We start from the raw sequence: 25,977 nt of genomic DNA on the forward strand, positions 1-25,977 counted from the left end.
TCCCTGAGGAGGGCTGAGCTGGGCTGGCCAGAAGATACTTATAGCTTTGCCTGTGGGTAGGGGAACCCATGTGATGGTCTGACCTGTTGTAGTGTTTGTTTTGATTTGCTGCATTGCACTTGGCCTGCTTCAATCCATATAGCATCCCCCAATCTGACTGGGATAAGCAGCCTTGACAAGGCACATTTCCTGCACCCTCTCCCAAGCAGCATCTCCATCCATGAGTCTCATTTGCTGCAGAAGACATGGTGACAAATCTGGGCAGAGGCCTGGCCCTGTTGATGAGCTCAGACCTGGCTGTGATAATGATGTCCTCCAGCCTCGCTATGCTCTTGATTTCTTGCTGCGTTCATGTGTGCACAACCCTCCTTATCTCTGACCACCAGAAATAATGAAGTCTTCCAGGCTGCTGCAGACTACCAGCCTTCCTGTGCAGGCAGGATGCTGTAATATCTGCCCTTGGGGAAGGCTGTGGCACCCTGCTGGGAGCTAATGGGCTTGTGCAGGTGATCCTGGAGGTGTAATGTGGCTGACTGATGTCTGTGATGGGAATTGCTCTGGTATGTTGGGCCAGGGATGGATGCGTTCTGGGTTGGAGGTGGAAAACATTCATGGAGTTGGCAGGTTTTCCCTGTAGTAGGTAGCAGGGAGAAGCTGGGTTGAAGCTACTTCTTGTTTTTGTCAGTCATATGGAAAAATGGTCCTCTGGAATAAAGGAGGGAGTGGATAGAAGCAGGAGGTCACCAGAAATTATTTCTTAAGTAAGTCATGCGTAAAATACACGGTGGTAAATGCTCTCGTGATGGTTGAAGGTCAGGAGCTTCATGCAGAGGTTGCAGCTGGGTTGTGTTTGTCCTGACTTGGGTGAGTCTTGCCCATGGAGCCGACTGCACTAAGTCCTCATTGGGTACAGTTCATCAAGTAGCCATTGGTAATCATTGGTTACAGTTTTGTCTTATATAGCTGACTTTTCTCTTTGTGCTTTCAGAAATAACACAGATCATACAGGTAGACTTGGACCTGAAGTACAAGACCAACATTAGAGACCTGTTTGATGAGTTTGACAACTTCCCAGAGGGAGCAGTCATTGGAATTGCCAGGGAAATGCAACCAGTGTACAGGTAAAGCCCCTTCCTTATGGGGAGCAGGGTGTGGGCAGAGGGTGGCTGGAACATCTTTTCTTCAATTCATATTGGTCTTTGGAAGAAAATGTAGGAGGAAGTGGTCTTTGTGCTTTAATGCCTGCAGGGAGACTTACTCTGAAACTTGTAGGTAAGTATGAGCAAAGTGTACAGTGTTGCTTTTGTTTGTTTACTTATTCTCACACACCATCACAAGACTTTTGGAGCCAAATTCCTGGTTGTTGGTGCCAAAATCCACACCTAAACTATAGTACATCTGCTAGAGGCACTGTTTAGACAGCTATGCCTGCTGAGGTGATGTGATTGCGTTCTGGAGCTCCAGTTTGTGTGCTGGGGCTCAGAAGTTCTGGGTGTGAGTGCAGAGGATGGGGGTTGAGTTTGGGCAACAATGAGGTTCTGTGTCCCTGGAGTGTCAGTGCACCTTCTGCTTTCCTCAGGAAAGGCTGAAGTGACAGCTTTGCTGGGGACTTGGGCTTGCAAACATGAGGATGACCCCATGGTCACTTGCTCTTCAGTCCCTTGGTCCACCAGCCAGTGACTGGTGGGAGCTAACAGTGGGAGTCACTCACCAAGGGGGTGGCTCAGTCCCTCCCCTTCATGGGCCACTGGTGGGTTTCAGGGACGTGGATGTTTCCAGGCTGGTGCTTAAAGAAATTGGTTTAGTTTCGCCTGCGTTGTTCCAAGGATGAACCGCAGGTTTTGTTTTAATCCAGAGTAAATCAGGTAATCAACTCACGATGCCTTAATGGATTCTCAAATGGACTGAGTTTGAGCATCTGAGATGGCTTGGCTAGATTTGCTAATCCTAATGGAAATGTTCTTGGAGAAAGATAAAAAAAGCTTAAGAGCTCTTTTCCTTCCATTCTGGAAGCCTACTTCCCTACTGAACCTCCTAAGACATGACCAGCAGCACTCCTAAGGAAAGACTGAGCTGCAAAATGTGAAGCAGCTGTTCTGGCTGCATGTGCATCTGGATAGGGCAAGGTGAAGACAGAGAGAAGTTCACCAGCACAGAATTGATGGTCATTAATCACGATCAATCACTTCCTGGTAGCTCAAGTCAGCTGAGAGTGCGAGGTTGCTCAAGCTTCAGAAGTCACCACTGTTCGTGGGCTGGAAAAGGACATCTCTGTGTCCGTATCAGAAGTATCATCTCCCTTCCTGGTTTGTACTCTTGACGAGGAGACCTGGGACTAGAGGAATACAGATGCTGAGGTCTTGTCTCCATAGCGTGGCACTATGCTCTGAATGTGAAGGGCTCCTGTATCTGCTTTGGGTGTGCTGGCAGGATTTTGGTGCCCAGAATGGTAAATCCAACCCCAGTTAATCAACATCCAATTGTTAGAGCTTAAGGCGGGATGGAGGAAGCAGCCACAGCCAAGTGTGGCTGTGGGACTGTTGGACTGTCAGCCTTGGTCAGCACTGCCTGGCAGCACAGATCCTGTTCATTAGCGCTGCACCCTGGAACGGGATAAATCAAGTGTTTGTTTGCCTGCAGTTAGTCCATGGTGGAATCACTGTGTTTTCATCTCTGCAGGGTTTTGCATTATTTCCATGCATGACTAGGGAATGGGGATGATGTTCCACTGCCTGGATGTGGTTTGTGGGGCCAGGCATGCCTGGAGGGGACTGAGTTAAGCTTTGGGTTGCTCCACTGGAGAGCCATTCAGCATGGCAGGGGACAAGGCACGGGATCACAGGGCTGAGCCCTGAATACCTGACCCAACGCATAGCCGTGTTCTCTCCCTCCTGCCGCCTGTGGTGGGAACAAACAAGCCAAGCAATAACAGCCCTCACAGGCTGCATTTTTGGGCTGAACTTTCTGTTGTTGCAGTTTTGACGTTCTGGGTCACTTTGGGCTATGTTGTGCTTTTCTTCTTGGGTTGTTTTGATCTTTGTGTGAAAACAAGTTCCTGATCCTTCTTGTCGCCACACCACCCGTGGCGGGGCGAGCTGTGCAAACGCCAGCCTGCCCTCCTGCCGAGCCCTGCGCCCTGCGGGGCTCGCACCTCACTGCTGAAAGGGTTTACAGACAAACACGAGCTGACAAAGCATGAGTGTCTTTGTAAAAAAAAATCTGCTAATTTTATACTTTTAGCAAGATAAAAACATGTTGTAGGTGTGAAATAAGAGGTGCCAACTCCAGCCATGTGGTTTACCATGTGTGCAGGCTTGAAGCAGCAGTTGGGAAAGTGGTTGTGGGGATGGAGGAGGGTTATGGGGTGATGGTGGGGTCTCTCTGTTGCCACTCAAGTTTTCCTCCCTGTTTCAGACAGCTCTCTGCAGCTCCAGCTTTGGCCCAAAGCATTAAGAGGGCTTGGGATGAGTTAGCAGAGCTGTTCTGAGCTTGCTCACAGAGCTGTGATTGCAACCCTGGGGCAGGAGAAGCTGGTGGCCAGGAGGGGTCTGGGAGCCATCTTTCCCTCTCTGTAGCAGTGAGAAAGATGGCTGGAGATCAATCCACTTGTCCGTGTTGAATCCTTGTTACCTGCTTTGCCCATCAGAGAAGGCAGATGGGTTCAGACCAGCGTCTTTTGTAGCTGATGCCCTGTTTTCTGGGAAGTAGCACTGTTCCTGTTGGCTGCCTGGCTGTAGGCTGTACTTTCCAGGCATAGGCTGAGGCTGCAGAAGGCTCAGGCTGCTGCGCTGGTGCACCGAGCACTGCTGGGCACAGACAGTCATGGGAAACAGAGGAGTAAGAGAACAGCAAATCGGAAATGTCCCGGAGCCTGCCTCCACATCCTGAAGGTAGGGGAAACCTCCAGACAGCAAAACAGGATGGCACGGGAGTGTTTCCACTTGCTTGACTCATGCTGAAACAATGCCCGGCTACTGTTTGTCTTGGACAAATGCATTTCTCTGAGCAACAGGATCTCCCGGTCCTCCTGCAAAGCCAGCACTGGGTTTTAACTGTTGCGCAGTCTGGGCTTGGCCTGTCATTTGCTCCCACTGAGGCTGGGCATGAATCATCCTGCGGTGTCTGTCAGGGGTCCTGGGTGCAGAGCAGGAGGTGATAGGAGCCCATGGCAGGTGCAGAAGGTGATCTGAGATCCAAGGCCATCAGCGTCAAGTTCTCTCTAGCTGTGGTGGGGGAAAGAGGCATTCTGTCCATGGGTCAGGCATGTTGGCCTTCCTACAGGTTTTGAATGTGTGAGACAGTGTATGGTCAACACCACTGTGGAGGGGGTTACAGACAGAGCTTCATCCCACAAGAGGCTGCCCCCATAGTGGGGTTGTTGAGGGCACTGGTACTGTGCACTAGGCTGTTAGATGCTTGTGGGCTTTCCATGGCAGTGTTGGATGCCTCCTGATGTTTGGATCTTGGCCTGCAGGCAGAGCCTCTTCACAGGCTGACATGTGCCTGCTCATGTGTCTGCCTGCACAGGAATCACACTACAGCCAATATCGGGAGCTGTGGCTTCAGCAAGAATGATTTTGATGAGAAGACTAGAATCTGCAGCTGAAGTTTGCATGGTCCAAAAGGCTTTCCATGCAAGGAAGTCCTTCTGCAGAGTTATAACCTTAATTAAAAGTCCTGTTGTCCCCTGCAGCATTTCAGCTGCTCAGCCATGCTGGCAGTGTCCTGCTTACCAGGCTACAGGGGATAAGTGATGATGCTCTGCATAATTGTCTATGCTGCACTGAGCCTTCCAGGTCAGATCCTGGTCAAATGGAGAAGTCCAGGCTCTCTTGTACTCTTTAGTCCTGATAAGAACTATGCAGGCAAGCATTGCAGATGCATCCTGCAGGCTGGTGACCAGGCAGGCAGGCAGGTCACTCTCCTCAGGGTGTGTGCCTGGCCTGTGGAGTGGCTTAGCCATGCTCCTGACTGCAATGGGGCTGTGTGATGGCTGAGTGAAGCCTCCTCATTTCAAAGCAGCCCCGTGGCTGAGAGGAGCAGAGTGGGGAAATACTGTGGCACTCTCCAAAATGGCCTGAAAACTCTCAGATTGCTAAATGCAGAGCTTAAACCCTATTCTTACCGAGTTTCCTGGTTATAGATCCCTGCAGTCATGCTGGCGGCATGTGAGAGGAAGCAGAACAGTGGTATTGATTGCACAGCTGCTCTTGGCAGCCTCAGGCTGACCCCAGCCCAGTGTGCCACGTTGTTCTCCCTGCTGCCATCCCCACAGCCATCCCAGCCTCTTGGCTTCCTAAGCAGTGCCGGTGCTGTTATTGGCACTGCCATGTGCTGGTGGGCTCTGGGTGTCCAGCAGTGTGAGCACCACCTGGGGCCCTCAGCACTGCCCCCATGTTGCTCCCCTTGGAGAGCAGTGGTCTGCTGGCAGCCCGAGGACTTCACCCACAAGTCTCAGATGAGTGCTTTTACCCTCTTGCTCCAGCTAGGAAAAACGTACTTGCTGTAATGGTGGACCTCAGGAGAGGTCCCAGAGCTTCACAGGTCCAAAGATGCACATAACTGGGGCTGGAAGAGTGGCTGCTGCCTCCATTCTTGGTGTTGGGTGAGATCTTCACTGCTGTCCCCCGTAACAAGGAGCTAATTAAAGCTTGAGGCAGCTTGGGAATCCACAGTGCTGGCAATGATAAAAGTTTGTCTAACAGGAAAGGATCTACATCAAAGGGACAGCTACAGACTACAAAGGACCAACACTTGGGTCCTTGTATGGCTGCAAGGCCATTTGCCTTTGCCTCTGCCTCAAACCTAGGAGAGCTCGAACAGGACATTATTTTGTGGAAGGGAAAAGCTTTGTTTCTTCTTGTGAATGCATGGGAGCTGCTGTAGGTGTGCTGTTTGCTCTGTCACATGCATTTGGTTTGTTTGAGAGCTGGTAAAATAACCCTGAGAAGCCCATTAATGAGTGGAAGCAGGACTGTGCAGCCTCTGGGCATGGAGGCACAGTGCTTGCAGTGCTGAGTGTTTGCTGGGAGCTCGGCGGCAGCAGTGCTAAGTCACTTTGTCAGATGTTTGGAAGAGGAAAGGAGTTATCCTGGGCTGTGAGCAGGCTAATGCTGAATCCGTAGCCAGGCAAGGCTGTCAGAGTCTGGGCTGAGACAGTACGTCCTGTACCTTCCTTGGGAATCTAAAAAAAACCCCAAAGTACTGCTCACAGCTGCAAGCAGGGAGCAGCTGGATTCCCTGGCTCTCAGTTGAGGCAGTTGTAAGATCTACCAGTGCAGGTGGGCTGCCGCCTGGGATGGAGCTTTCCAGAATTGGAGATAACCAACTCCAGCAGGCAGGTTCTCCTGCCTGCATTTGTCTGTTTTCATGGACTCCTCAAGCAGGTAGGTTGTCCTGATTTGGAGATTTTACCCTTTTCCAATTGCTTTTGCCATGGGGGAGCAAGGAGCTGGCTGACACAAAGGTCTCTGTGTTCCCCAAGCCTCTCAGTTGGTGAAGACGAGAATTTGTGCCCTGCCATTTGTGCCATGGTGATGGCATTGCTGCCTGCCCACAGCCCTGGCAAGCCCCAAACCCTGTGCACTTTGGATTTGAAATAATTTCAAGACTTTGACTTGATTTGTAGCAAGTGCTGCTGTTCAACACATAGGGAAAACAGTTCTAGGAATTGTTTGGCAATGGCTGCCAGGAAGCAGTGAAAATTACAGAGCAAGCAGAACGTGCAAGATGCTGGCACCAAAATTAATTTCAGGAATCCAGCTTTACCTCTGATTTAAAAAATTATTCAAGAAGGTAAAGGTTCTTTATATCTGTACATAACATTAATATGTAGGACCTGTTACACTTATTCCCATTACAAAGCAAACTTGAAATGTCATCTAAGGACAATTAATAAATTGGACAAGATCTGACAACCACAACTTTGTATTGATTAGCACAAATACTATTAATAATATTAAGGAGCATGTGAGCTTCTGTGAAGGGAGAGCATCTCCCCTGTTCCGAGAGCTCCATCAGCAGGCAAGGGAGGTCCAGGCAGGAGGCCTGCACTTCTGAAGCTGGCAGGAGAACACTGCCAGAGCAGTGTTCATTCACAGCTGTTAACACAAATCTGCCATTTTGTCAATAATTAGGCCCACAGTGTTTTAGAGTACCCCCGTGAAGGTGTTGCCCCCCGTCCTTTACTGGCACTGGAAGAGGATGGTCTGACACAGGCAGCCCATGGCTCTGTGGCACCGCCAGTGCCACGGGCATTTGGTCTGTAGAGAGAAGGAAACTGATGCAACCTAGACAGGGATTTATGGTCCCACCTCTATTCAGAGGATGATTTTAGCACCAGTGTGGAGTATAAAAATGTTAGGTGATGAGGAGGGCCGCCCTTGAAAATCTGTGTCCCAAGGAAAGGTTTCGCTCGCCAGCTGTGTTCACAAGTTGTTTACTCATCATCTATTTAAATGTTCCCATTTTTGGATTAAGTCCACACAGAAATGTCATCATTGAGAATCAATTTGCTTGTCTAAATACAGGCCTTTTAAAAGTTTGGCATTCAGACTGGGCTGTTGTAGAGACCAGCACTGTACAGACATAATTTGTGCATTATGTGAGAAGTTTATTAAGGAATTACTGATCAGTGCTTTCTGTGTGAGGGCTGAAGGTCCTGCCTGAGCTGGACCCTGAACCCATCAGAGGAGCATAAGGGGTTCTGGTGTGAACACCAACACATCCTGCCCTTTGTCCTAAGCTGGGAACTGGGGTTGCTTTTCCCCAGAGTGACATTTTTCCTTACAGAGTGAGGAGTACTGCTGTGTTGGTGGTGCCATTGCGCTCACTGAGTATGTGGTGCTCCTGGGAAGTGTGGAGTTGGGATTTGCTGGATTACATAAGCTGCTCAGCCTCAGCTGAGGCACTGTGGACAAGGCTGGTACTGAACTTGCTCCTTAAGGGGTTTAGCATTGCACATGGAAAACAAGCAATTAACAACAAGGGGTGCTTTGTTACAAAGCTGCTGAGCTCACCTGGCTGAGGTCCAGCATCACTGGGATGGGAGCTGGGAGCTGGGTTGGATGCTGCTCGGGGTGCAGCCCTGGGGCAGCTGCTTCCCTCTGACTGTGGCGTAAACTTGGAAGGGCCCACCTTCATTGCAGCAATGCCTTTTGGAGGTGGGAGGAGCTGGAGGAAGGGGAGATGGCCTTTCCTGGGCATTAATCTTGGTTGAACACAGTGATGGTAAGGGTCTGACAGCTGCCTGCCACAGTGAGGATTAGCCAAGAGAAGGGTGCAGGGAGGTTTATTCTCTGTGCTTTCACTTCTTTCCAAGGATTAAGGGGAAAAGCCACCATCAACCCCTCAGTGGGCCATGCCATCATTCCCATCGCTCTTCCCTCCCCACTGCCCACACCTTCTCCTCCAGGCAGGACAGAAGCTGCTATCAGGGGACCCCCTCTATTTGCTCTGTCCCCCTCCAGTTCAAACACATGCCCCTGTCCCCATCAGGGCGCTACATACTTCCCACTAGGGCTCCCATCCTGCCCACCTCTTTGGCCAGCTCTCTGGGCCCCACTGGTACCAGGCACCTCGGCAGCTTGGCCGAGGGTTGCGTGGTGGGACCACAGCCCAGTGCTGTGTCCTTCTGCCTGCCCTGGGGGAGCCCTGGCAGCACACGGAGCTCAGAGCATGATGCACTTGTGTCTCATTGCTGATTGCACAGGATCAGCCATGTTTACCAGCAGCTGCAGCTGGATAACGCCAGCAGCTGTCTGTGTTCTGGCTCATGAACTGAAGAGCATATTTGGAAGTAGCAAGAGTGTGCACTTGTTGTTTTAGTTGATGTTTGGGCTGGCAGGGCTGCTTTTGGTGTGGCTCAGAGAGAAATGGCTGGCAGCCCATGCTTCTCTTCTGTGTCAGGAGCCCTACGCCCAGCTTGATGAGGCTCAGGATCCCCCAGCCCTGTGAGAGAGGCTTGGGGGCAAAGTGTGTCCTCAAGGTGCTGGCCTGCTGCTGCTCCACATCCTGCACTCCCACACAGCTGGTCCAAACTCTGCAAGCACTTGGGAAGAGGTGGGAGCAAACCATTGAGCTCCAGCGAGGAGGTTACCGGTTCTGGGATATTTATTATGTCTAGAATCTTGCAGATCCCTTATTTTTTTGGCTTCATCCCATGACTGTTGTCTTTCCTTTCCCCTTTGATGATGGAGATGTGTGGCCTTCCTCCCCGGGTACCACACTGCATAGACTCATGCAGTGCATGTGCCTGATGCACAGTGGCATTCAGAGACTCCACAGCCTTCGAGAAGCATCCTCTGGCCACGGCCACCCTGTGTCTAGCCCAGCATCCATCTCAGTTCATGTCTTTTTGACCTGGCTCCTTGATTCCCCAGCTGCCTGGGGGAGACCCCACAGGCTGTCTGCATTCTTGGAGACATGGCCTCATGGGGAGGTTCCACATCCTCAGCTGCAAAGCCAGCAGTGCTGCCTGTGGGGCCAATGCTTTGAGCTTACTGCTGGTCATCCAGCTGGCAGTAAACCTTCCATCCTGCCTTTCCTGCCAGCTAGGGCACCCAGCTGCTTTACTGGCTGTTTTCAGCTCATCCCAGGAAGTTTTCCTATAATCCAGAGCTGAAGTAAACTAGTGAAAGTTCAGGGATTTGGACAAAGTCTTTCCCCCACCCTGTGTTTGTCCCTTGCTGTGCATGAAAACAAGAGAAGGACCTGCGGAATACAGCTGGTGGGTGGAGCGGTCCCCTCTGCCCTGGCAGCTGTCCCCAGCGAGGCATTTTGAAGGGTGTGATGGCAGCTCTGTGAGCTGGGGCTCGTGACCACAGGCTGCGAGGCAGGGGAGGTGCAGCCGCAGCGCCCTGTGCTGGGCCAGCAAGGGAAGTCCTGGTGGAAGCAGAGTTTTTTATCTGGTCTGCCTGGGCTCGGCCTTTGAATGCTTGGAAATGCTCTTCTCCAGATGCTTCCTAGCACACCAGGCTCTGTTTATAAACAGCTTCTCAAAGCAAAGCCTGTTGGGGCTGCAGGCGGGTGCTCATGGCAGCAGCCCTGCACAGCTCCCCTGCACCAAGCCACGGGGTCTGGGGCCACAGGTCACCTCTTTCCCCTCCCATCTAGAGGGGCCAGAGCAGTTAACAAAAGCCAAAAATGCCTCGTCTTCCTTTCCCCTCCCCTTCTCCTGCCTAGCAGCTTCCTGCCCCAGTGCATCCTGGTGGGGACCAGCCTCTCAGGGGTGCCTTCCTGCCCAGGCTTTCGCTGACAGGGCCACAGACGGGAGGGCACCCAGAGCCAAGGCTGGTGGCACAGTGCCCTGCCTGAACTGCCTGTTCCAGGGGAAATCCCAGGCACTCCAGTGTCATGGATCAGGGAGACGTTTCCATTGCATCCAGTTGGGGTTCAGTTCCTTGGTGATTGTCTCAGGGACACATCAGGTCCCTGGGGTTTTCTCCCCCATGTTTTGCCAAAATTTGAGGTGGGTGCCAAGGGGTAATGCTGGGCAGGACAGAGTGGTATAGGCTGGATTAGCTGTTTGGCTGGTTGTGCTTCCCCAGACCCATCACCTCCAAAGAGAATAATGCTCTCATACTCACTGCTCCTTCTGCTTTCAACGGCATGAAGGTGTCAGCCACATGTCCTGATCCCTGCAGGACAGCACCGAAACCCTCTGTTAGAAGGACAAAAGCCAAGAAAAATCCAGGCTAAGCAGCTGCTGCCAGTGACCCCGCCAGAACACCTTTCCCTTGGTTGGCCTGAGCCCAGCACTGCAAGGCTGTTGTGCAGGTCTGTGAGTAGGTTCCTGAACCATCGGCACTGCGGAGCCACCCACAGCTCATCACATCCTGGATCTCACCTCAGCATTGCTCCCTGGGGATGGCCCTATCCTCCCTTCCAGCCCCACTCCCCTGTGATCCCCATGCATGGGTGGGGGAGGACAGCCCTGTCACGCCAGCGCTGGGAGGAAGGGTGGAACAATTGCTGCTTGTCAATCTGTCTCCTCTTCCTGCAGAAAAGGGCACATTGCTCCCTTCTTGTTATCAGCCGTCAACGAGTAATCTGCTGGGGAAAGGCACTGCTGAAAAATTGAGTCATTTCCTACAGATCTACTTTTGCCCTGCCCTGCCCTGGTGATGCTGAGGGCTTGGGATGCTTGCATTTTTCTGTCCTGGGTGCTTGCAGTGGTATCTGTTAGCTTGGGCAGCATGTGTTTGGAGGTAAGAACATGAAAGGAGTCAGCTTCACTACAGTGGAGCTGGAAAGATGCCCCACTCTGTGGCACTGCTCACTCTCTCCCTCCTGTCAGCTTTCAGCATAAATTTTAGCTTTCAGCATAACTTCTTGAGCATGGGGATGGCTTTCTTGTTACTGCTAGGGAGAAGCAGAGAAAGCAGAGTATGCAGAAGTGGGCTTGAGCCAGTCCCACCTCAGACCGCTGGACCTGACCACCTCAGGAAGCTGATTGGTGCGTGGCTGGGGCTTGTTTTGCAGGTTGAGCTTCCTTCTAATGCTGTGTGGAGAGCACTTTGCCTTCCTTTTCTCAGGAGCATCCATGAGTTGTCTTTGCCTCTCCCCACGAGCCCTGTTTTCCCTTCTTTCCCCTTTAGATCCAATGAGCGCTGCTGCCCTTGGGATCCAATGAGGGAGCCCACCCTCTGATCCCCTTCGCCGGGAAGCGCGGATACAACTGCCCAAAAACTGAGCCCTCCTTCTGTGGGAAACTGGCACATGGAAAAACCATTTCCATTCTGAATCAGGCAAAAGCAAGCCGTGTAAAAACCCTTAATGAAACAGGAAATATCAGTGCTTTGAGTCTAAAGCCTCTAAATGGAAATTGTAAGGAAGTGATGCTGCATGATGGTTGTGGTTCTCGAAATCAGGAAATAAAAAAGATGTTCCTGGTTGACATCATTAATGGGACAATTTTAACCCTTTGGGTTTTAAATCTAAACATCTACCAACAAATTCTCATTGTGTGGAGCTGCATGAAGACTTTGGTGTCTGACAGATTCAAAGAGGAACCAGTGGCAGGCTTGGCTTCTTTCTAACTGTTTCTCCATGGCATCTTCACAGCAAGATGTAAAAACATCCTGCTATAACTTTACCTGAAGTGTGAGGTCTTGAAGGAGATGGTGGTGCTGGCAGCCCTAGTCTGTCAAATGTTGGAGGTAGTTGGGAGTCCCTCCTGCCTTCCTCCAAACACAGGCTTGGACAGCTCTCAGGTGCTCAGCTTTGCAGCAGAGGATGCTGCTTGAGGTGAAGAAGATTTTCAAACTGAATGGAAGCAATTTTGGAGGACATATTCAGCCCTAGGGTAATAGCATGGGATAAATTCAATTCCTACAAGTGGGAGCAACCAGTTTATGTAAGGTGGGATGTATTCACTGCTCCAGGGCTGAGGAAGGAACCAAAGACATTTTTGGGCTGCTTGCTTAGTAGTCAAAATTGTTCTCATTTGAATCCCTCTCTGAGCTAGTTTTATGTATTGCTAGACTTGCACTGCTCTCTTCTCCTCGGCAGCTGGAAATTAGCTGGTGAAGATTGTGTCTGCCAGAGCTGCTACAACTGAGCCTTCCCAGGACTGCAAGTACTGAAGGCACTGCTTGTTTAGCTAATAAGATGTTGCCACTGGATATCTCTATTTTTATTTTGAAGAAATATCTCCAACACTCAGATTTATTTCAAATCTTCTTATTGCACAGCCTCAAACTAGGGCCCATCTTTGATCCAGAGTTTCCCCATAATCAAATAATAATAATGCTGTGAACTCTGCTGCTGAGATCCCATTAACTGCAGGACTTGCAGTTCTGGTGTGTACCAGCCATGGGGACACTCCTGGTGGTTCACCTCAGGCACTGAGGATGTGGTTTCCTCTCCCCACACAGCCTCATGAGCAGTCACATGATCCTGTGTCCAGTTGATCCACCAGAATAATGCTGGTAAAAACAAATGGGGCTTTAGGATGTGGTAAACAGAGTGGTTTGACGTCTGGGCAATATCCTGTGCACAGAGATGGAGAGAAAGGCAGTCCATGAAGCACTGGTTTCTCTGAGAGGCTGGGTGCCTCTGGGAAGGGGACAAGCACTGTGAGATCCCTTGGGTGGGTGGTAGATCCTGTGCTGTGATCCAGACCTGCCCAGACTTGAGGTGGCTGCTCTTCAGGCTGTACTACCTGACTCCCCTGTTGCTGTTTTTCCTCTTTCCAGACACACTTTCTGGCAGTATCGTCGTGAGAATCCCCAAACCAAAGTGGGGGAGCCCCCTCCTGATGGGCTGCCAGGCTTCAACAGTGGTGTCCTGCTCCTGAACTTGGAAGCCATGAGGCAGTCCAAGCTCTACAATCAGCTGCTGGAGCCTACCATGGTGCAGAAGCTGACAGAGAAGTACCACTTCAAGGGCCACCTTGGGGACCAGGATTTCTTCACTATGGTGGGGATGGAGCACCCAGAGCTTTTCCATGTGCTTGACTGCACATGGAACCGGCAGCTCTGCACATGGTGGAGGGACCATGGATACAGCGACGTGTTCGACCAGTACTTCCAGTGCAAGGGTGAGGTCAAAATTTACCATGGGAACTGCAACACCCCAATCCCTGAAGACTAGAACATCCACCACCCCTGGGAGCAGCTCTGACTGCAGCAAGACCTGCAAAGCCATAGTGGCTGCACCAACAGTCCCTCAGAAAGGATGGCCAGCTCTGGTCTGTTGCATCCCAGGGGGATCTCTAGGGATCCCAAGAGCGTTCAGTATCCCACAGACTGTAACCTCAGCCCTCCAGGAGGAAGGGCAGTTCAGTTGTTGGAGCAGGTTATCCACAATCACTGTGTCCAGGGCTCAGCTTCTGGCTCTCCTTGGGGCAAGTCCATGGTGCCCATCTGTGCCACAGCTGCTGGGGCATGGGAACAGGGACATCAGAGACCACTGCTTTTGCACATGGCAGTGTGCAGCTCCCTGGCCTGTGCAGCCTTGCCTTGTCTGATGGTCAGCAGGAGCCCACAGCAGGCAGTTGGGTTTTGTTTGTCATTCCTCTGTGGCCCATTTCTGCACCTCCTGCAGAGCATCGGTCAGTCCCTTCAGAGAGCAGACACCGTCCTCAGGTCATCTTCCTTTTGAAGCATTCCAGAAAGTCCAGAAGGCTTTAAAGACTGAAAAGCTGCTTTAAATTGGGTTTACTTACAAACAAGAATTGAATGCTAGATGAGCTTTAAAGCCGTCCATTGTTTCTCCTTATCAATAAAAGCTTTACTGCCTAGTCCTAGAAGCGTTCAGTGAGCGCATACCAATAGGTTCATTTTTCTAGCTTTGTCTTTAACCTTTCATATGAGAATAAAGCTGCAGATGTCAGACATGCTCAGCTACTTTTTGCGGCACAACTGAAGTCCTGTGCAATAGGAGGTTTCCTGCTTTTATCATGATTAAAAAGTAGCTGATGTGTATCTGCTGGGCAATTGAATGTGGTGCCCCACATAGCTTATCCCTCATCTGTCTCATGTGAGTGATGCAAATAAACAGGCTGGCATACAAGCTGGATTTTTAAAGATCGTCACCACCGTAGCTGGGATTGTTTTGGAGGGAGCTGGGAACTGCCTGTGCTGTGAATGAGTGAGCTTCAGGCATGGACATGCTGTTCCCTAAGTAAATCCCTTGGTAAGCCCGACCAGCATGAATGAACTCCTGCACATCTCTGTCAAGAAGGTGCACAGCATATTAACCCACCTCCAGCCTGGCTTTTACACCCAGCCAGTGTGCCTGTGTGTCAGTGTGTGCATCTGTGACATGCACATGCAAGAGAGAAGGTTAGGGTTAGACCTAATTATGGCTTAACCTGATAATAGTGTGAGTGTCCTGGGCTCCTTCCTATGTGCCCATGAATGAACTTATCTTTACTGAGGGAAAGGCTCTCCTCCCTCAAACTGATGTGTGGACACGCCCGGCTGTGGTGAGGCTGCAGCCTGGCCCTGCCCTCTCTGATCTGCTAAACTGATCCATTTCCAAACAGCATATAAGCTGAGTATTTTCACATCCCTGGAGAAGGAACAGCAAAGAGGTGATGGAAGGTAAGGAAAAGAAGCAGTACCCTGCGGTGTTGGACTCACATTTTCACCAAAAAAACAAGGCGATCCAGCCTCACTGTGCAAGGCAAGGCAGCCAGTCAGGGTGCCAGAGGCTGCAGCGGGGCAGGATTTGGGGTTGGTGATGCACCATGATGATGCACCCTGAAGTATGAGGAGGTTTTGCCAATGCCTCAGAGAACCAGAGCTGCTGCTGTGCCCAGAGAGCACATGCTCTCCTGGGAATGGCACTTTCCTCTGTCAGTGCCCACTCTCATTTATGAGTGAGCTGGGTAGAGACATTTCCATGATGTGTGGCCAGGAGCTACCCACCTCCCCTCTGTCCTAGTAGTGCCACACTGCTGTCCTGGGCTTGCTGGACAGTTTCACGTAGTTGGCATCGGTGTTTTGTCACCATCCTGATGTGTCCTGAGGCCCCTGCAATTGCCCTAATCAGCTCTCAGAGTGCCCCATGTGCACAGCCCTGCCATGCCTGGGATGCTGCTGGAGGACTCAGCCCTGCACTTGCTGGTCAGGGCACACCGGTGGCACCAGTGACACACAGACCTCACATGCCAGGGCAGGACCTTGCCATCAGTTTGGAAATGGCCATGCTGGAAATACAGGCCAGGCGGCTTGTGTCATCAGCACTGGGGAGTGGTGGGGTGATGAACATTTATCAGGGGCTGAGCAGCTCTGGGGTGGCTGTCAGTGTTGGGACTGGCCCAAAAGCATCATGGTCGGTGCCACAGAATGACACCTTGGGGGCCAGGGCTGCATGAGGCCAGATGTCCCCCTGCCCCACAGCCACCCCTGGAACTCCACCAGGTGTTGGGCATCTGTGACCTGAAGACTGGGGATGTGCTCCACAGGGTTGGGAGCACTTCTCCCTCTCCATGGGGTGCAGAAGCTGTGAGATGGGTTCACCTACATGTGGCTACTGTGGCCCCAGCCTGAAATCTTTTGCTTAGGTATTTTTCCAAAAATAGAGTCCTTTCTTTAAATTTTGTTCAAAATGGCAGTCCACTGGGAAACTCACTGCATTTTTTCAGCTAGGAAAAATGTAGTTAAGTGAAACATTTAATTCAGCTTGGATGGTTTTCCAGGCACCACAGGCAGCCCAGTGGCACAGCTCCCCACACAGCAGTGCCTGCCCCATCCTGACCCACATAGTCCCCAGGGCGATGACTAAGCACCACAGGCAGTGCAGACCCACACAGTGCTATATATAGACCCTGCACGTAGCCAGAACCATGCTGCCTGTGTAATTATCTCCCCTTCATGCCCTGCTGATTGCAGGCACTAATGAGCTCAGCTGCAGAAACCGCCGTGGCAGCCTGGGGCTGCCAGCTCAGCCTTTTCGAAGGGTGCTACCACAGGATCTGCTTTGGGGCAGAAGCAGAGATTGCTGTGCTTGGCTGGAGTGGCAGCATCCCTGAGGGCACTGCCTGCTCAGGAGCCTTCACCCCCACAGGCAGTTCCTGCACTAAGTTCCCATCCAGCTGGTGACTGCTGGGCCATCCCGTGCCTTTCTTTTCATAGTAATTCCTGGAAGAATGAGGACTTTCCATCCTTGTCCTTCCTTGCCATCCAGCACCCATCCTGCTGCACAGCCCATCCTCAGAGGCAGATGCTGCTCCAGGTGCACAAGGTCAGACTTGGGCATCCCCTCCTGGCCCCCGTGATGCTGGCCTGGGGCCATGACAGCCTGGCAGTGGGGGTTTGCTGCAGTGACCCTGCGACACCAGCACAAGGGCTCACAGGCAGCTCCTGGTCCCTGGGAGGCTGGCACCATGCACTTGGGCCAGCAGCAGTTCCCTGCCTAAGAGAGGGCATCTGCAGATTCCAGAGCCTGGTGATGTGTTGGTTGGAGCCCCTCTGGAGATGGCAGCAGGCTAAAGGCACCCCTGGGTGAGTGGCAGGTGGCATCATGCTGGGGGACACAGCTATGGGGAGCAGGAGACCAGTCCCACCAGTATAGCCTGGTAGCGAGGGATGGGGCGATGCCCCACAGGCCGTGGGCATTACACACATGGGAGAGAGCTGCAGTGGCGCCAGCCAGGATCTATGGAAGGGCACAGTGGGCTTTACACTAAGGTTACTCCACCCAGAGTTCCTCTGTCATGCCTATTGGCTTCCTGCTCCTTGTCTTCTCATCTACAGGCTCACAGCAAAGTGCTATTCATGTCAAGCACACCATGTTTTTCCAGGATGAAGAAGGAGATGGGAGAGGAAAAGGGGTCTCCTTGAAATCTTTGTAGATCAGGCTGTAGAAAGCAGCTCCGTAGCTTGAGAAAATTCAGTTTCTTCTGTCATTCAGCAATCATTAGATATTGCATATAGAACAAACTATCGCAGATTTTCTGTCCAGCTTTGCTTCCAGTCCCATCCTGGAGCTGGAGCTGCGTGGGATTTTTGCTCTCCTCTCCTATATTTCATAGCACCATCAGTGTTTATTCTCTTACTCATTTGTACTTCTTTCCCATTTGAAATGATCAATTGTTGGTATAAACTCACCTAGGGAGCAATTACTTTGAGCCTAACCCAAACAGGCACTGGGGTGCTCCATTAAGCAATATCACCACCCTCCCTCCACTGATCCCAGAGGATACAATATTTACTTTTCAGCTCTCTGCTATTCATACCAAGCGTACTTCGGTCAACGTGCCAAGAATAACACAAACCTTAACAACGGGCTTCAGTGCTAAGATGGAGTTCCTGACTTTGCAAAACAAAAAAGAAAAAAATAAAAAAAGAAAAACTAAAAGGCCAACGTATTATATTGCCTTTGCTGAGAAATGCCTGGCAGCAGCAGAGCAGGCAGGTGCCAGAACCACCCCTCTGCCTTAGCAGAGCCATGGGCAGTGTGAAATCTGCCCCGATGGACACAGAAAGAGGCAGAAAAAAAGAGCAGTAAGGCTGAGACACAGTTCTGCAACTGCCAGCTTTTCCTTTTAATGCAGATTTTTATTAGGTTGCTGCATTTTTGGTGAGCTTTTCCTCAAAAGCTTTGCAGAGCCATGGAAAGACACATTCCCCAGCACCTGTAAGTATTTCAGCCAGGTTTTCAATAGCTCTGTCTTTGACCATCATGAGCCTCTGCAGCTTTAATTACTAATGGCAAAGAAATTGCTGCCTAGTCCTGTTAGCCTTTCAGTGCCATCAGGGTTCACTTTGTGCAGTTCTCCTGTGGAAATTATTTATTCACTAATCAGCTGCTAACCAGGAGGAGCACTTGGAGCAAATCACCTTCCTGAGGTGTTTCATGTGCATTAGCTGTATTGTACCCAAAGCCTCAGTGTTAATTTAGACAATTTGCTTATCTGAAGAAAAAGCTGAAACAAAGCAGTCTGCAGCTGCCAGAATGAGCCGCAGGTCTGGCCTCGCAGAAGACTTTGGCATTGCCCACCAGTGAGGGAATGCTCAGCCGTTTGCAGGGCATTCGCAGCAGCCAGATGTGTCTGTCCTGGGGCGTTCCTGAGAGCTAGATGTGGTTTTTCTGGAGCAGATGTTGCTGTTATGGCAGGTAGGAAACCACACCACACCCTGGGACTCCAACTCTAGAACAGATAGACACCTTTGAGCTCTTTCTCCTGACTCTCCTGATGGATTTGGCATCCTGTACCCTGGCAGGGTGCTTGTCCCCAGTGGCAGCCTTCAACATCAGAGCCCCAGTGTCATCTTCTCTCCTCCTGCTCAGCCATCGTTTAGCAGCAATTTGGGACCCTGCTGGTGGCAATCCTAAAGCCGTGCAAGCCACACGCTGTAGGCAGAGACCTGTTCGCAGAAGGTACTGCATGGTGTTATCTCCTTTTATCACCTACCGATGTCTTGCTCTTAGTGCATTTTGCAGCTGTTGAAAGGTTTGGGGCCTTTGTCACAACACATCCCCTCCTGGGACCTGGTCAGGATAAACAGACACTTTCAGGTCCTAAGGACAGGATCAGTTTAGGGAATAAATTGCTTTCAGATGCCCTTTGGCACATGGGGCTCTAGGCAATGTGTCAGGAAGAAAAGGTGTATTAATTTTTCCTGCATGCTTTTTCCTTTCAAACTCATTTGTTTTCTGTGCTGGAGGACTTTTCTGGCTACCTTGGGAACACAGCTAAGATGTACCCTTCCAGCATAACCTGCCAAGCTCAAAGAAAAGTTTATATAGAGTGCTTAAAACACCAGCAGCAACAGGGAAAAAAGTGAATGGGCATGTAAGATTGAGCCCTCAGCCATGGAATGGAGGCATGGAGAGCTGACCAGGTTAGCTGAGCTGACATGCCCTGTGATCCTGGAGTTAAAAATCATTATCTGGAAAATGGTGGATAATGGTGACATGGCAGAACCTGCTACTGATGTTGAGCTGTTCTGGAGAGGGAATTGTAGAGCTGGTGTGAAGAACTGCAGAAAATGTGGCTAATATTGAGCAGTACGTAGTAAAATGAGAACAAAATGCGTCATTGATAGATGCTGAAGAGCATAACCTGAGGGTGTAGGGAAGAGTGGTGCAGAGCACGAATGTAATCTGGGAGGTGTCAAGTCCCCCAGTTCCTCACCTTGCTGAAGCCAAGCACCCACATGGGGGGAGGACCAGGGTGGGATTTCCCTCCACTTGCTCATGCCAAGCCATGCCCCGGCAGGCTCACCCAGGGGCACCCACTGCTACAGCTGTTCTGTGGGCACAGGGCAGGAGAACTGCTGGTGCAGAGCAGGCAGATGGGCCATACGGCCGAAATGCCAGGCCCTGCTCTGCCTGTGTATCCCTGCAGGCTGGACTTACAGAGCCACAGCTCTGGCCTTGAAACCACCCTCGGTCTCTGCTCTGTCATCATTCTGGAGCTGTGCTGGGCAAAGTGTTGTGAATCAGCTGTGGGGGATCGTCCCCAGGGATTAAAACAGCCTTCAGGTTATGAACAAGGACAGTGCAATTGAGGAGAATCAGCAACATTCACACCCTCTTCTGGGAACAAATGAAATTTTGCAATTGTGCAGGATCTCTGCTGAGCACTTTTATTGGTATAGAAAAGGCAAAGGTGTCCAGCAGCACTTTTCATTTGGTATTTGGAAAAGATGTCCTGGCATTATAAACCACTGTACTCCATAGAAGGGAAAGCCTGAGTCCAGCAGAGCTGAGGTGTACTCCAGTTAAATAATGGGAATTAACTGTAATGCCTATGGAGAAGGCAAGGAGGATCCTAGTCCTGTGCCAGTGTTCAAAGGCTGGCAGCTACAACCTAGCAGCTTGACTCCCAGGTTAGGCAAAAGGATGGGAAAACTGATGTAAGAGTCACTGGATAGTACATTTTCCAGGTCAAAAATGTTTGACCTGGAAAAGATGCAGGAAAAAATTTAGAAGAAAATTCCATATGGAGGAAGAGAAACTGGAGGCCAGCATGCTGTGTCTGTGCTGGCACACCAGTGTTTCACATTTTCAAAGCAGCAGACATTGCAAAAATAGGAAGTACAAGAAGTCAGTGTTATTAAAGCAAATGTAATGAAATATCCTATCAAGAGTCAAGAATTTTTCAGCAGATGCCACTAAATTTCTTTCACCAGTCATTGATTTCTCTGGTGATGTTTTACCAGCAAAGAACAAGGAGGATATAAAATGCTCAGTGTTTCATCTTCTCCTTCCCTCAAGAGCTGTGTGTAATAGGATGGATTATCAAATAATTAAATACAGGAAGCTCTTAGATAGTGATGGGCTGAGTAGGGAGTGCCAATGCACTCATACATTTGTCACAGAGTACCAGGTTCTTAATGAATAAATGTGTCTGCTGCATTTGGGCAGGCTAGTGGGGGCCAGTAGCATCACATACAGATCCTGAAAAATGACTCTGTGGTCTCCAGCATGAAGTTACTGGTGTTTTCAGTTCTGCAGCTCCTCCTGCCCATGTGTTTCTGCTGCTTGTGTTCAGCCAAGCCTCCTTGCAAATGGATCATGTTGTCCATATTCTAGAAGGTAAAAAGATGAAACCACTGTCCAACATAGGGCCTGGAGGTATTTCAAGGTTTTCTGGCTGTCCTTTCAGCTCCAGTCCTAAGTGTTGCAGACTAGAGGGGACAAGAGGCTGACCTGGGGCCAGGTGTCCTGGGGTGATGTGGGTCCTTTTCCCTCTTTCATTTTCATATCCCTTGCAGGGGAGTGATGCCCACCCCACTCTGGTGGGTTGGTCAGTTCAGCAGGAAACCAGAGCTTCATGCGCAGGGAAGGACGTGGTGCAGAGTGCCGGGGGCATACCTGTAGCAGCACCAGGTAGAGTACACATGGGTACTCGAAGTAGGATGAGGGAGTGACAGAGAATGATTTGGGGAGACCTCCTGCAGTCAGAATTCCTCCTGGAGGAGCAGCAACACTAGAAAGCAAAGTCCTCCTTCCCTCAAAGTCACATCTGGAACAGGACATGGATCTTGAAGTGCCACCACACTCAGCAGAGCAGGAAGGCTGTGGGCAGACATGAATTAAATGTAATGGTTGGGCTACATTTATCCTTCTCAAAATAACTTTGCTTTTTGTGGATCCATTGTCTGAAAACCATAATTAATACTGCCCGAGCACTTGAGCCCATTATAGTTGCTTGTAGAACACTGGAACTGCAGGAGCAGGCGTGGGCTTGACCAAAGCTAAATCAGTGCTGTGGCCATAGCAGGGCCAGGCTGAAGGAGGGGACACTTGTGGCCACACATGCCAAGGGATGATATCTGTCCCATGGGGCCCACGCTGCAGGCACCCTCTGCAGCTGTAAGCTGTGATATCCTGAGGTCCCAGAACCACCACCAGGCTTGCCCACCAGCATGCTGCCCACCATGTGGTCATGCACCAAGCTCACAGCATTCTTCCTACAGACTATTTGGGCTCAGACTGTAAAACGCAGTAAAATACATTCTAATTTTTCCAAATTCCAGGTGTGGGGAGCACAGATGAACCCATTCGTTTTACTTGCAGAAGCTGAAGATTTGGAAGCCGTGTGGTGCTGTTAGGGAGGTCCCGTGGCAGAGCAGTCTGTCCTGCTGCTGTCTGGTTTTAGTTAGAGGCAAGTCCATTTGGTTTTTTCCGATTTCTCCCTCAGATGTCACAGTCTTTCACATAAGGAAGACCAAACTGTGATATTTTTAACCATCCTTGTAAAAAAATTATATGGTGCATTGTGGGAGAAACTGAGGCATGTAAAGCCAAGAGGGCCAGTTAGGCAGGGGAGGGGCATGTGTCGGCCCCAGGAAAGGGGAGCCTTTGCTCTGGGACACCTGCTGGGGTGGTACAAACAGAGCTGCAACACCAGGTGAGACAGAAATCATGCTGACATGATAAATTGTGATGGATAAGATAAATCAGTGGATTCTGATGTCTGTAGCATAGGAGTGATCCATTGCCAAGGTTGCACACAAGGTGTTCAGGAGCTGTGGGATGGGTGCATGGGCACTGTCAGAAGGAGATGCTGCCCCTCGCCCACATGAACCTCCGTGGGGCAGCAGCTCCTTGGCTTTAGGGCTGTGTTGAGCTGCAGTGTGTGAGTGGCTGTCTGGGCTAAGGGCAATGCTGAAAGCTGCTTTGTTTCCCACTGCCCTGTCCCTGGAGTGGGCCCAACACCAAGGCTCCTGGGCAGCACAGCCTGGGCAGCAGCACTGGTGGGATTCCAGCATCAGCAATTTCTCTGCCCAGTCCCACCACCCCTACCCTGAACCCTCACTTCACTCACAAGGAAGTGTCTGAGCTGGGAAACATCCCCAGATGGTTGCAGATGGCAAAGCAAACAGATAACTGGCTTGTCAGGGCACGCCTCTGCTTTTCAATGTTCTCAGAGACAAAAAAATTTATTCTTCCCTGTAATCCCAAAATTCTTTTGATGATGAGAAAAGGCAATTGCAAAGTTTTGTTGCATAACTTTCAAGATCAAATGATGATTTATTTAGAATGTGCTTTGTGGTGTTACATGGCATACAGGCTCAGCAATTAGCTGGAAGCAAATAGTCCTCCTAATTTTCCATGAGTGTGTCATTAGGATGGTGTCTCACCAGTTGAACATTATCATTATCAGCTGCAAATATTGCTGAAGTTGAAACCATTTTCTTGTAGTTTACTTTTTATATTTTCAAATATTGTTAATTCGACTTCATTTCTGCTTTGGAAATAATCAGGCAATGGGTTCTTCTCCTTTCAAACTGCCATAACAAACAAGCATTGGAAATATGATGGTAGTTCTACAGCTGGAAGGATCAACAGCAGTCAGAGGAAAATGCCCATTTCAAGCAAATCGCTATTAGTTTCTTTTTTGGGTGAAAGAAGAACCAAGGTATTATATCCAAAGCACGTATCTTCTGTCTGCTGCTCATCTCCAGTGTCTTCTACAACCTTCAAGGAGCTCAAAGCCACCAGAAGTCATTCCCAACACTGCTACAAAACAAGGCTTCTTATTGCCTTCCAGCCCTTTGAATGGGGATTTGGTGGGGGCATATATATGCTTTTTTCATAGCTGGGGATAAACATAAATCTTTGCTGTTCAATTTAACTGTCTAGATTGGCAGGGTGAAGAGCAGAAACCTGGGGTAACCTCGCTGGGCAAGCCCAATCCTGACCCCAGTGTTTCATCGTGGGCTCCCCCTGTGGAGAGTGGCTCAGGGTACTGTTCAGTGCAGCGGGAAAACTGCTGCCAGTGTTTGTACTGGGCTTGTGTGCAAGGGTTGGGGCTTCCCAGCCTGACTCCCATACAGAGTGCAAGGTTCCCTGGTGCTGTTTGGGATTGCTCCCTGGCAGTTCCTCTGCTTGCACCAGCTTTCCCCTTGGTCAAACAAAGCAAATTAGAGAAGAGGGGTCCCCCCACATTTTCATTCTGTTGTTTGTGGCTGGAATGGCATGGAAAAGGCTGTGGAGTCACTTCTCATGCCTCTGCAATGTCCCACCGCAGGGCAGATATGTGGTTCACAGCCATTCCATACCTCTTGGAAACAGGCAGAAGCTGTTCTAATTTTTTAGGAGAAAATTTGATCTCAGCACTGTTTTCTCATTCCCAGCCCTCTGGTGCCAATGCCAAGCCTGTGGGACCTCTCTGAGCATCCCTGTCAGAAAAGGGAGCAGGTAGACCCCTGGTCCCCAGGAACACCCTGTGAGAAGGTCTATGATGCCCTCCTGGCCTGTGGGGTGGTTGTTGCTGGGGAATGCTGCAAACCAGGTTGAGAACATGCTGAGAAGGTTCCCAGGACCCTTTTCCTGAAGCTGGAACTCCACAGGCATCTGTGGAGGAGGACAGAGGGAAGCATCATCCCTTACTTCCCCCATGTCCTCCCTGTCTGGGAACAGCATATTGTGACCCACCGAGTCTAGTGGATTGGCAAAACTCATTGCCCAGCTGATATGAAAACTTCAATTTTCTAACAATATGAAAGTTGTATGTGTGGGATAGTGTTTCATAATCTATGTTTGATGGGAAAGAAATTACTTCAGATAGGGCAAAGATCTTTGGTCACAGACATTTGATAGAAATAAAGGTTGAGGAGAGCAGTGTGAACAGTGATAAATGTTTCTCACAGAAAGGACAGTTAATCCTGGAGGCCTCAGCTATATTTCTTCTTTCAGAATGTTGCCAGGTGAAATACCTGCCAATTGTGTTGTCTTTAAAGTTCTGAGGGTCTGAGAGGAAATTCAAAACCTGCTGCTGATGGTAGTAAGTCCAGTAAACAATTTTAACTCTGAGGAAATACTTCCCATGTGTGGTGCATGGAAGGCATTGAGAGTCTGTGACTATAAATCAAAAAGCAAAATAAATCAAGTAATGGTACTTTGTTCTGCCTAGTCAAGTGGAAGCCCCAAACATTGGCTGTTCCTTCCTCCCAGACCTTGCCATAACCAGGGCTCTTGTTCTCCACCATATATTCCACATTAGGAGAACATCAGCTGGGCTTTCTGTGTGGCTTTATGTTCACACCTTGTGAATCTGTGCCTCCAAGGGAAAAGTGATAGTGTGAAAGACAATATCTGCTGACAGCTTGTGCACTCACCAGGAGGAGGCACAAATTCTCTCCAGTCGTTATCAACCACACTTATAGTCCAAGAGGCTTCTTTCAAGATGTGATGGGACAGAGGCTTTTTGCACATTCAATGTTAAAAGGTAGTGTCACTTTTCACAGTAATTTAAGGTTGGCATTCATTCCTGCCTTAGTCTGCCTTCCAAAGGGCATCTTTCATCTTTTTTGGAGGCTTATCATGAGCAGACATCATAAGCAAAGCCTTTAAATGCCCTCACCATCTCACAGACTGGCTTCATTCAACACCTGACCCAAAATGCGGGCTGTCCCTTTTGTCTGTGTGATGGGACATTTGGCTGAGGGGAACAAGTGTGTGAGGGAGGACAAGCACATGTGAGAGTGAATTTCTACACGGGTGTGTGGGTATGTGAAGCTTTTCATGCCATCCTCTCCTGGGCAGTGTCCTGCAGGAGGGTGAGACAGGGCTTTTCCTTGCACATGGGACTGTGCTGCAAAACAGGAACATGGATGTTCCCTCAGCATTTTGCTCGGGGGAAGCTGAGGCAAGAGCCCCAGGGCAGAGCTGCAGGTGATTTGGGGGGAAAAAAATTAAGAAAAGCTGTTAAAACTGAGGAAGGAGGTGCTGGTGGTTATTAAACACAGGGCTAAGCAGCAGCTCCCCATGCAGCTGTGGCCCAGCTGCCTCAAAGCACCTTGGAGGAGCTTTTTGGATACTGTCTTTGTTTTCCTCAGATTGGCTGTGTTTTTTCAAAGCAAGTGTCAATCCATGGAGTGTGAAAGGTAATCATGGTCAGGCAGCAGGGTTTTTCTAGCCCTGAAACTGGTGGGACCCCTTCTCCTCAAGCAGGGAGTGAGCCTCCACACACTTAACCAAACTGGTCCCATGCAGAGGCTGCCCTGGCCTCCCTTTTCCCAGAGAACAGCCATCCTGACCTCTGCACTGGGCACTTCCTGGCAATTAGCA

The 25,977-nt window shown here is 50.1% G+C and overlaps 1 protein-coding gene across 2 annotated transcripts in view; it reads left to right on the plus strand.

Annotated features, from left to right (window-relative positions):
* Positions 1-14,336, plus strand: part of XXYLT1 (xyloside xylosyltransferase 1) — a 32,575-nt gene extending 18,239 nt beyond the window's left edge. For both annotated transcript variants that reach the window (XM_071566911.1, XM_071566912.1), the window contains 2 exons: positions 989-1,121; positions 13,197-14,336. In XM_071566911.1, the coding sequence (XP_071423012.1) occupies positions 989-1,121; positions 13,197-13,593 (530 nt within the window). In that variant the 3' untranslated portion in view covers positions 13,594-14,336. The remainder of the gene's footprint in view (positions 1-988; positions 1,122-13,196) is intronic.
* Positions 14,337-25,977: the final 11,641 nt, after the last annotated feature.

Source organism: Pithys albifrons, chromosome 11, assembly GCF_047495875.1.
Source record: "Pithys albifrons albifrons isolate INPA30051 chromosome 11, PitAlb_v1, whole genome shotgun sequence".
NCBI lineage: Eukaryota > Metazoa > Chordata > Aves > Passeriformes > Thamnophilidae > Pithys > Pithys albifrons.